The following is a 12359-nucleotide window of genomic DNA, read 5'->3' on the forward strand; positions in this document are numbered from 1 at the left end:
TATCAGGCTGGTCTTTAATACTTCACTTCTCTTTCACACTCAGTCGTTTCACTTTTCGGTACAGCGACGGCTGAACGCGGTAACCAGAGATCTGAGCTGCATTAGAGTTAATACGTGCTGAAAACGTCCAGTGGCTGTACTGAATAATGGAAATTAGTTTTGTCACTGATTCAGATTGTCAACACTGTTTATGTAACCAATTCATCACAAAAGCTCTCATTTTTAATGTTGACAAAACTGTATTTGCCTACACGGATCTCTTCATCTCCTCATCTCTTCACTCACTAAACGAATGGCATTTTATGGAGATATATATAGCCGCTCGAGTTCATGCTTAATTAATTCTGACATTTGCCTCAGTCTTCGGCAGCTGAGCTGCACATATCAATTAAACGTTAATGCTATTATGTTATTGCTGCATTTATACACCACTATTCTGTAAGAGTAATTGATTCACGAGTCACCTCGAGCTTCTTTCACCGTGCAGCAAACGTGCCTCTTCGCCTAATTTCCATTTCAGTGCCGGAGGAACTAAACTGGCTCCTGTTCCAATTTCCTAAATGTGTGTTAGTTTGTGCACCGTCGTATATTTATGTATAAATATGGTATACATTTACATGAAATGCATATTGATGAGCTGAACAGAAAAGCCTGAGGGGAATCAGATTAGTCAAGTTGAGCCGAGAGCGAGTGAGGCCAGTTAGCTGGAGCCAAGTTTAACCCCTTAAAATCCCAGACTTATTACTACTAATACACATATTATTCAGTAATTACAGGGACGTCAATGTAAACTGCTGGAGCTATTCTTACATTATAGAAGTGTATAAAAATTCTGGGCCTGCCGGCGAGGCCTGGACATGTAACGGGCTAATAAACAATAGGTTATGTTAAATAATTGTAGGCTAGTCAGTGAAAAGTAGGCTAGTTAAAGAACGTTAAGCTAGTTAATAAATCGTGGACTAGTTGACAAATTGTAGCTTAGTCAATAGTTTAGATTAAAAATTAGTAGTTTAGTTAATGCATAATATGCTAGATTAAAAATGGCAGATTAGTTACAGAATAGTAGTTTAGATACTGAATAATAGGCTAAATTAAAAACCATTAGTTTAGTTAATGAATAATAGGTTAGATTAAAAATTAGTAGCTTAGTTAATGAATGAGGGGCTATATTTAATAAATGGTAGTTTAGATAATGAATAATAGACGATTTAAAATTGGTAGTTTAGTTCATGAATGATAGGATAGATTAAAATGATATTTTATTCAAAGAATGGTAGTTTAGTTCATGAATGATAGGGTAAATTAAAAAATTGGTAGTTTAGTAAAATAATTGTAGTTTAGTTAATGAATAATATGCTAGATTAAAAATGAGCAGTTTAGTTAAAGAATGGTAGTTTAGTTAATGAGTGAAAGGTGAGATGAATGGTAGATTAGTTAATGACAGTCTAAATTTAAAAATGGTAACTTGAGAAAAGAATGATAGTTTAGTTAATGAATAATGGGCTAGATTTAAAAATGGTAGTTTAGTTAATTAATTATATACTAGATTAAAAATTGGTGAATGATAGGCTAGATTAAAAAATGGTAGTTTAGTTAATTAATGATATGCTAGATTACAAAATGTTAGTTAAATTAATGAATGATATGTTAGATTAAAAATTGATGAATGATAGGCCAGATTAAAAATGATAGTTTAGTTAATGAATGATAGACTACATTAAAAAATGGTAATTAGTTAATGAATGATAGGCTAGATTTAAAAAAATCATAGTTTAGTTAATGAATGATAGGCTAGATTAAAAAATGGTAGTTTAGTTAATTAATGATATGATAGATTACAAAATGTTAGTTAAATTAATGAATGATATGTTAGATTAAAAATTGATGAATGATAGGCCAGATTAAAAAATGGTAGTTTCGTTAATGAATGATAGACTAGATTAAAAAATGGTAATTAGTTAATGAATGATAGGCTAGATTAAATAAAATCATAGTTTAGTTAATGAATGATAGGCTAAATTTAAAATTGGTGGTTTAGTTAATGAATGATAGGCTAGATTAAAAAGTGGTGGTTTAGTTAATGACTGATAGGCTAGATTAAAAATTGGTGGTTTAGTTAATGACTGATAGGCTAAATTTGAAATTGGTGGTTTAGTTAATGAATGATAGGCTAGATTAAAAATGGGTAGTTTAGTTAATGACTGATAGGCTAGATTAAAAATTGGTGGTTTAGTTAATGACTGATAGGCTAGATTAAAAATGGGTAGTTTAGTTAATGACTGATAGGCTAAATTAAAAAATGGTGGTTTAGTTAATGACTGATAGGCTAAATTAAAAATTGGTGGTTTAGTTGATGAATGATAGGCTAGATTAAAAATGGGTAGTTTAGTTAATGACTGATAGGCTAGATTAAAAATTGGTGGTTTAGTTAATGAATGATAGGCTAGATTAAAAATGGGTAGTTTAGTTAATGACTGATAGGCTAGATTAAAAATGGGTGGTTTAGTTGATGAATGATAGGCTAAATTAAAAAGTGGTGGTTTAGTTGATGACTGATAGGCTAGATTAAAAATTGGTGGTTTAGTTAATGAATGATAGGCTAAATTAAAAAATGGTGGTTTAGTTAATGAATGATAGGCTAGATTAAAAATTGGTGGTTTAGTTGATGAATGATAGGCTAAATTAAAAAGTGGTGGTTTAGTTGATGACTGATAGGCTAGATTAAAAATTGGTGGTTTAGTTAATGAATGATAGGCTAAATTAAAAATTGGTGGTTTAGTTGATGACTGATAGGCTAAATTTAAAATTGGTGGTTTAGTTGATGAATGATAGGCTAGATTAAAAATTGGTGGTTTAGTTAATGACTGATAGGCTAAATTTGAAATTGGTGGTTTAGTTAATGAATGATAGGCTAGATTAAAAATTGGTGGTTTAGTTGATGAATGATAGGCTAAATTTAAAATTGGTGGTTTAGTTGATGAAGGGTATGTAAGCGAATACCAATTTACTGTCATTAAGAGATAATGGGCTAGTAACTGAACAGCATGCTGGTTGAAGAATGTTAGGCTAGTTAAAGAAAGGTGGGCTATGTATTCTGAATTATCGTGTCTATAATGAGATTAATCAATGAACATTCATTCACCGTTCAGGCTGTAGGACTTGATTATCTCAACTCTCTTTCCAGCTGTTGTGAGTACTAAATACCTTTATAAACTAACATACATGCCAGAATAACCTGAAGACTTAAGGTCAGAAAACTAACTATTCCACTCATTTCAGTCTAACAGAGCAACACATTATACCTCCACTGTTGGTGACTCATAAATGTGGAAGTGTCTTCTTGCCAGTCTCACATCTGCAGGTAATGATGAATCAATCAATGTCACGCCGTCATGTGTTCTAAGATATATTTATTCCCCTCTGAGCACTTCCCCTCCTCAGAGAATAAAAGTCCTGCTTATCAGTACGAGTGTCGAATGTCAGTCATTCGTGTTCGTTTAGGATTTGCTCCTCAACCTCCACCAGTCTTACACATCTTCAGGGAGAAATATGAATAATATAGTGGTAGTAATATGTAATGTAATATAAAGTAGTGAGGCATCACCAGACGCCAGCAGTGAGAGAGAAAAGGGAACTAAAAGGAGGCTGAATATATTATTTCAGCTGTACAAACTGCCCTGCTTTAAAAGCGCCATACACTGTTAGTAATGAAGGTTCTGTTCAGGTCCATTTTCCGTTCATCAAGGTACAAAAGTGTAAATGTTCCCTCAAAGCTCCAGCAGTGGGTTTAAGGTCTGATTGTGAACTTTAAATCAGTTTCTCCAGGTGAAAAGTTGGTATTTGTAGCTTTTCATAACCGAATGTTTTAAAACAGAGCAGTAGAATAAAAGCCTGGAGGCGAGGCGAGGCAGGGTGTGTGGAGTCAGTCCAGCTTAGAACAGATCATTTCAGTGGATTATGGTTCAGTTATGTTCCCTGACTGAAGGTACTGAGATGGAGCCTTGAGGGTCCCACCCAGTGACAAGAGGGGAACCGACCCAGTGACAGTTTAGTACCATTCTGAGAGTGTAGAAACGTTTAAAAGTTCCTGTTGGTTCCTGTTTTGCTGACCAAAGACTATTAGAGCCATTAGGATTAAAATGATGGTTGGTTTCTAATGGGAATTGGCTTAATGGTTACCAGATTTTAGATCCCTTTAGGAAACCATCAAATGCAGCTGAAATCAGAGCACCTGTTAAACCATCAGAGTCTTTTACACTGTGATATCAACCCAGCAGGTATAACACACAGCACCATATGTGACTACTGGACACCAGTTCTTGAGAAAGGTTCTAAGAAAATGTCTACATCAGATTCACGACATGTTTTCAAAGTGCAGAACTGCTATTACCTAAGAACAAACACCACATAAGGGCACCTTGGTGAATGTCAGAATCTTCGTAAAGTGGGTTTTAAGAAATTTCTTCTTAGGAATTGGTGGTGAGAGATGTCCAATGTTTTTATGTTTAAATATGGGAATTGTGTCAAGTCGATGAGGCTGAAGGACACAGTTCTGCCCGGAAAAAAGATACTACGCTTCCTTTTTCTCATTCCATTTTTCTCACTTGCTATGTGGAACGTCCACCCATTGCTGGCTCTGTTAATACTTTCCATTGAGTGAAAAAGCACAAACATCACTCACAGCGCAGATACTTGCCTGACGTCCTAATTTATCCGCTTACAAGCGCAACACAAAACCAAGAGGTGGCCAAAGGCCAGTGTTGAATAGCCCTACCCATTTGCTCAATAAATGGTCGGCACTTGGCTCTGAAAGGCCGCAGTGATCTCTGTAGCGCTCTATTGACGTCGACCTGCGAGAGCTGCGGCACAAAGGCTGGAAAACAAAACAGGGAAAAGTCTCCAGTCGCAGAAGAACCAGCCGTTTAAGTGAACCGCTTAAGTGAAGCCTGAGATGAAGACGGCAAACAAAACCCACCCAACCTTTCCCTCTCCGCAACAATAAGAGCTACAAGTTGTGAAGGCAATTAGCCTGTGGCGGCTACATCTTAGCACGGGTCATTATAGCGCGTTCCCTAATGTAGGATATTAGGCATCAAAGGAACCGAAATAGGCAACCAATCGATGTGCTGCCCTCCTTCCACACTAATAACACTGTTTTTCTTCCTGCTAAGGGTTGATGTTGGTATACTTTTTCTTCCTCCTTGCCCCCCCCCAACCCCCCGACAACCCCACCACTCCCCCCCCCCCCCCCCCCCAGCCCCCCGCCTCGGGCTTTCCATGAAAGACTCAGTGGTATAAAAGGCTTTACTTATTTTGCAGCCGGCCTGATTGCCAGCAACAAGCTTTCATGGTTCCTGTATCAAACAAGCCTTCCGCTTTGATGTGCGGGCTTTGACCTTACAGCAAACAGATATCCTTCTGTAAGGAAGACGAGCCGGTCTGCAATCAACCCATCATTCACGAGGCTGACAATTACAACCGTACACGAGGAGCATCTCATGGCGGGAAACGATGATGATTCTTATTAAATTCCGATATCGCTTATTTCCAGCGTCTGGCTCTCGATCGCGAGTGGAGAACGGGAATACGACCTTCGCCTGCGTCTAATTAATTGGAGTTGTGCAAATTCGGCTGTAAACGATCTCACTCCGGCCCGTCGTTAAAACTTGTCCTTGACATGGCTGAGAGGGAGGATGAGCCGGATCCGATCACGTTCGGCTTCCTAAACGAGCTGCTGCCGGCCGACACTGATTGCTGTTGACATGTGATTGTGATGAGAAGGTGATGATTTGCATGAGTTATTATCATTAATAAAAAAAATAATAATGCAAAAACAAAAACAACACAAAACAACACAGAGCAAGAGATGAACGCCATTGTTCACTCAGGCGTCTTTACAGTGGTGGTGATGAGAACCAGGCGTCGCCATGACTACAACACAGATATAGACACTTTATTTACCATCCAGAACCTCCAGAGAACCTACACAAGTCTTCTGAGTTTATATGGAATGTTAATGATGGAAAATAGTGGAAAATCTGGAATAATACGTTTATCATAATTGGGGCCTACTTTGCCGCACAGCGCCCTGCATGTGTCCCTGAATGGGTGGACGCCGGGTTCCTATCACCAGCACTGTGTCACAATTTTGACTCTGTAAGTTTCTCTAATTTCGGTAACATCTAATATTTAATAATCTCAGTAGGACTCTAATATCAACAATCAGTAAAAACTAAAACGATGCTAGAAGATGTAGACGAGGAGCACAGTCTACTGTTGTGGTAATCTAGTTTTGAGTAAAATAAAACCTGAAAATGAAACTAAATGATTTATATACGTACAGGTGATGTGGGTAATGTACGATAAAAACTACATTTCAAAACATTAACATCAAAGCCCTGCTCTTCACGCTTTTGATTTTCAAAGAGATCACAGGCGGAGCACTCAAAACGAATTATTTTTCATGTTTATAGATTTTTTTTTTAATTTATAATGTTTATACTGTTTCCTGTTTCTATTACTGAGCGCCTTACTTCTGTTACTCTGCTGCTGTAATACTGTGAATTTCCCCGCTGTGGGACTAATAAAGGATTATCTTATCTTATCTTATCTTATCTTATCTTATCTCATCTTATCTTATTTTCTATTCAATTGTATGCAAAAGTTTAAACACCTCGGTCAATTTCTATATTTTGTTGCTTCTCTAGGGGAAAATAAGTTAAAACATCCTGTACAGAGAACACACTTAATTATCAGTTTTTCCTGCCAAACTTTTTTCCTGCACAGTTTCTATATATTTACTGGATTTAATGTATTGAAAATAAATAAATAAATAAACAAATGTCATTTTTTGCACATCAAGACACTGTAAGGTATTTTTAGATGGTTTTTATTTAGAAATTTCAAGTTGTTTAGAAAAATAGTGCACTGTATATATATATATATATATATATATATATATGAATAATATAATATAATACATAATTTATTTAGGAATCAATTGTTGGTTTGATCTATAATGATCTATAATGTAAAGTGTTTTATTCAATATTTCTGATCTTTTGGGAACATAAATATATAATAAATATTACACTGTATTATATTCCACTGTTTAATTAAAATGGTGATGGATAAACTGAATTATGGTTTTGTCCATAAACCCACATGGACGTTCTAAGCGGACCTGCTGTGGGATCTGAGCCCTTTAAAGTAGCTGAACTAAATCATTATTGGAGCTGTCTGGATACTTTTGGACACGCATGCACTGCAGTCCATCCCAGGACACTCACCGTCCTCCTCGGTCTGTTTGACGATCTCCTCGCTCTCCTTGCTGCCCTCTGGGTTGGCCAACACCAGCCTGAGCCTCACGGTCACAAAAGGCCGCAGTCCTCTGAGGATGTAGTGGGAGGAGGTGGGGATCAGCTCCTCAGCGGCAAACTCCTGCTGATTGAAGACGTACTGGTACTGCACCGTCAGGTTGAAGCTGTGGCAGCGCGTCACAGCGTAGGTGAACAGGTCCCACTCCAGCCTCAGCTGCCTCGCACGGACGTCCACCACCTTCACATTCTGAGGACCGTTCACTGGATCTGGACACAGAGGAAGGAGGAGGGTCAGATAGAGGACCACCTCGAAATGAACCGATAGTCAATCAGCAAGTTCAGCAGAGCGATGAGAAATTACTGAAGAATGAGATAAAGCACACTGTGCCTAATTCACTGAGCTTTTACACACAAACCGGATGCAATCAACCTTCTTGATATGTGCTTTTTTATTCCCAAGTTTGGAATCAACTGTCATATCAATAACTGGTGGTTTATCACAGATGAGGCGTAACACTATGAGCACCTCCTTGATTCTACATTCATTGAGAACAGTCCACCAACCAAAAATATCCAGCCAGCGTCCTGCGGGCAGCGTCCTGTGACCACTGATGAAGGACTAGAGGATGACCAGCACAAACTGATGAGAAGATATCCATTCTAAAGAGTACTGACCTTGTAAGATGGTGAGCGAGTTCAGGAGGCATCGATGGATATTCAACCATCTGAATCCAGTTAAACGTGATATTTTTCTCCATAAACATCGTCTTTAGCCCAATTAATATGTGTAATTGAGCCTTTACAGGTCAAGGACCACTTATAATAATTCACTCCTTTTTCATTAAAAATCATTTTCAAACTTTTTCCAAATATTTTCGGTCATCTATATTTTCTGTCAGCACTGCTGATTAACACAAACTGTTCCTGGTCAAACTGACCCTTTCAGCTCAAATCACACTAAACGAGCTGGACGTCCAGCAGCAAAGGTTTCGTTCTCCAAAAAACGATTGACGTATTTCTTCCTTTATTCTTAATCTTGGAAAGAGGTCAGCTTGACCCAGAGCATCACAGGAGGGTCAAGAAAGAAAACCGTCCTAAATGTGGCCTTTCTATTAATTACATAGCGAGGAGCACAGAGTGCTTCAGAGAGCTTTCTAAGAATCGTCCGAATTTGTTTCTTAACATCTTCTTGAGAATAATTACAAGAGCAAATATGTAAAAAAATGTGTTCTTAAATTCACATTTCACAAAATATGACTGCTAGAAGCAGGTCTGGGTTACATGTTTGAGTAAATCTAAAGAAAGAAATGCAGCCGTGACCTACTTTATTAACTTTTGTGTTACTGGCCTTTTTAATGTCATAAAACTAAATACATTTAAAAATCAGACTTTTTGAACAAAATTGAACACAAACAGGAAACCTGCACTGTTTAATGAAACAAAGTGGAAATATGCCACAAATATTGTTTTTTAACAGTATTCCTGTGTTAAAAGGTGCCGCTGATGTGTAACTTATTCACATTTATTTACACAACAACATGGAATTTGACTAAGGGTGCACAAACTTCTGCATCCGACTGCAGAAGGTCAAATATACTTTATAAGCTTATGATGACACCTGGAATGTCTTTTACAAGCTTTAATTAATTAAGAGACCCTTATTAGACCCACAACGGGGAAATTCCACCTCCACATGTAACCCATCCGTGAAGTGAAACACCACATACACACCAGTGAACACACACACTAGGGGGCAGTGAGCACACTTGCCCGGAGCGGTGGGCAGCCCTATCCACAGCGCCCGGGGAGCAGTTGGGGGTTAGGTGTCTTGCTCAAGGACACCTCAGTCATGGACTGTCGTCTCTGGGGATCGAACCAGCGACCTTCCGGTCACGAGGCTGGATCCCTGACCTCCAGCCCACGACTGCCCCCAGTCTGTAATTAAGCTAAATCGTACAAAAAGTGTTCCTGTAAGTCACTCTTAGCTCATCGCTGACACGCTACTAGAGTCCCATAGAGGTGCTACCAGAAAAAGCCCTTACCCTCATTTTTTTGACATGGTGCTCACCAGATACTATTAGATGCTCACCAGATATTTTGTGGTGATCACCCAGTACTACTAGGTCCATACCAGATAATATCAGATGGAAACTGGATACTTCTCAGGTGGACATCAAATACTATTAGATGCTCACCAGATATTATGTGGTGATCACCCTGTACTATCAGGTACATGCCAGATACTATCCGAAGGGCACCAGATACTGTCATGTGCACACCACATATTATTAGATGCTCACCAGATATTATGTGGTGATCACCCAGTACTATCAGGTACATACCAGATACAATTAGATGGGGACCAGATACCATCAAGTGCACATCAGATACTATTAGATGCTCACCAGGTATTATGTGGTAATCACCCAATACTATGAGGTACATACCAGATAATATCAGATGGGAACTGGATACTGTCAGATGGACATCAGATACTATTAGATGCTCACCAGATATTACGTGGTGATCACCCAGTACTATCAGGTACATACCAGATACTACCCGCCGGCGACCAGATACTGTCATGTGCACACCAGATATTATGAGGTGCGAACCAGATGCTAGCAAGTGCACACTAGATGCTATTAATCAAGCATGTATCAGATACCATTAGGTACACATGACCAGATACTATGTAATCACCCAATACTATCAGGCTTACACCAGGTACCATGTGGTGAGCACTCAATACTATGTGTATCTAGTGTGCACTAGATTTTTAGTCTCGTTGTAAGTGAGAAGACACAGGGACAATATGCCATGATGTGGCTGGAAATTGCGCTCATAGTCTGCTTTGTTGATTTGGAAATTCTGTTTTTTACTATCCAGAGCAGAGTCACAGCCCTGCAGAACCCGGTTCCTTCATCAGCCCTGTGCACATTTAGTGGGCGGCCCTCTGCACAGCATTAGCAAATCAAGCGTTCATTTCAGATGCATTGTGGGGCATTTTGCACTGTGCTGCCGTTCGTTTGAACATCTGTTCCACACTTACTCAAAACAGAAACATTTTCCAGGGAAACAGCGAGAGCAGCGACGTGCTGAAGCGCTGCAGTGGGGCTGTTACATGTAAATCGGTTTGTCCTCGATGTCCCGCTAAGTCCTCTAGATTAGAGCATCACATAAAGAAGGCCAGACGCTTCCTTTCAGTTCAGACTCCGCTGTATCTTCAGGGAGCTGAATGTGAAAGAGGGTTTTAGCATCTTTAGAAGCTTACAAGTTCCCCAGTTCTCTCAGGAGGCACTATTGTAGAAGTTCTGGGGCTCAGAAATGCCGACAGAGAACGTCTGAACATAGCGCACTAAAACAGAAACTTTATACATATTCATATAAATGATTTCCATTAAACATGAAGGAATTTGGTGAGAAAGATTTTAACCTTTTAACTCCTCGAGACCACCAGTGGTCCCAAAACGCACTTGGTCATGTTCTTCATAATCATATTCCATAAGCTCCATTCAGAAGCTGGGCGTCGTATGAGGCTGTAGCTCTTCTCTCCAGTCTAATAGACAGTGATGTCATTTTAAACCCTTATAATAAAATAATAAGCTGAACTTTGTTTTTCTACTGAAAGTCGACCCAAATCTGGGCTCTAAACTATAAACAGACGGCGTCTCTTCAGTGATCTGCTCTGGAAACATTACTTTTAGAAAATAACAGAAAGGGCGTCGGAGATTTTGGGCTTTCAGCAGTTGATTGTAAGGCTATAGTGATGTGTGGAGATCATAAAATTCATGTTCTGATCATTTGAGGAGCTTTTACAAAATAAATAAATAAATAAATAAAAATGTACATTTATTTCATGCAGTTACCGAATAATTTACCTCACGATTTGGTCAGGAAGATTCAGATGGACAAACCAAAACATACCCTGCAGAACAGACTGTTTGCTGAACTTTTACTGTGGTTGTCAGTGTCGTCACTGACCACGCTGACTGAATTCAAGCGCTTCTTATTGCCCTCTGCGTGTATAAACACTGTGAGCCATCGTCCTCACTGAACTCTCTCAGCCGCACTGAGAGCTGAGCTGAGCTTCTGGAACAGGAGAAAAAACCGCCTGCAGTCTTTTATTCTGCTCTGTTTCTGGCAGCAGTAGGTCAAACCGCAGCTTCTCAAAATAGTGTTCTCAAACGTTTTTACTTATTTTGTCAGAATAATGACTCATTTTCTCAAAATATTAACTTACTATGGCCAGGAAATATAAGAGCATCTCAAAAATAACTGCATTTCTCCAAATCTGTACTTTTAAAAGTTGTTTTGGTGAAGACAATTAAATGTTTTACAAGTTTTGACTTCGTATGTTGAAGCAATGAGTTAATATATAAAAATAAAATATGAACTTGCGGAAAATAATATCATAACATCTCCAAATATTTGCTTTTTGTCAAACATCGGACTTCTTTTGTAAAACTGATGACGTTTTACAGCATTAACTTACTATTTTGATACAATGAGTTAATATTAAACATCACTTATTTTCTCAAAATATTACCTTACTTTGGTGAAGTATTTGCATAATGTCTCAAAATAACTTTTGTCGAAATTTGGAATTATTTCGTAAAAATAATGACTTTTTTATAACTTTTGACTTAATAGGTTGAAACAATGAGTTAATATAAAAACAATAATCACTTATATTTTTAAAATATTAACTTACTGTACTGAAATAATATCATAGCATCTCAAAATTCTGACTTATTTTGTAAAAATGGCACATTTTACAATTTCTGGCTTCACTATGTTAAAACAATGAGTTATTATTAAAAATCAATTCTTTTCTCAAAATATTAAATTACTGTGGTGAAATCATTTCAGAGCATCTCAAAATAACGGCATTTTTTCACAATTTGGACTTAACTCACTACGTTGAGTTAAATTTTCAAAATATTGACTTACCATGTTAAAATGATGGCCTTCCTTCACTCCTTCATTATTCTGACATATTACTTTGGAATTTAGTTTATTATAATAGTAATTATTGTG

At 38.0% G+C, this 12359-nt stretch overlaps 1 protein-coding gene across 14 annotated transcripts in view; it reads right to left on the reverse strand.

Annotated features, from left to right (window-relative positions):
• ptprt (protein tyrosine phosphatase receptor type T) overlaps positions 1-12359 on the reverse strand; it is a 475774-nt gene that overhangs the window by 233389 nt on the left and 230026 nt on the right. For all 14 annotated transcript variants that reach the window (XM_017723239.2, XM_017723236.2, XM_017723234.2 and 11 more), the window contains exon 8: positions 7290-7586. In XM_017723239.2, coding sequence (XP_017578728.1) covers positions 7290-7586 — 297 coding nt within the window. The remainder of the gene's footprint in view (positions 1-7289; positions 7587-12359) is intronic.

The sequence above is a fragment of the Pygocentrus nattereri genome, chromosome 26 (assembly GCF_015220715.1).
Source record: "Pygocentrus nattereri isolate fPygNat1 chromosome 26, fPygNat1.pri, whole genome shotgun sequence".
Taxonomy (NCBI): Eukaryota; Metazoa; Chordata; class Actinopteri; order Characiformes; family Serrasalmidae; genus Pygocentrus; species Pygocentrus nattereri.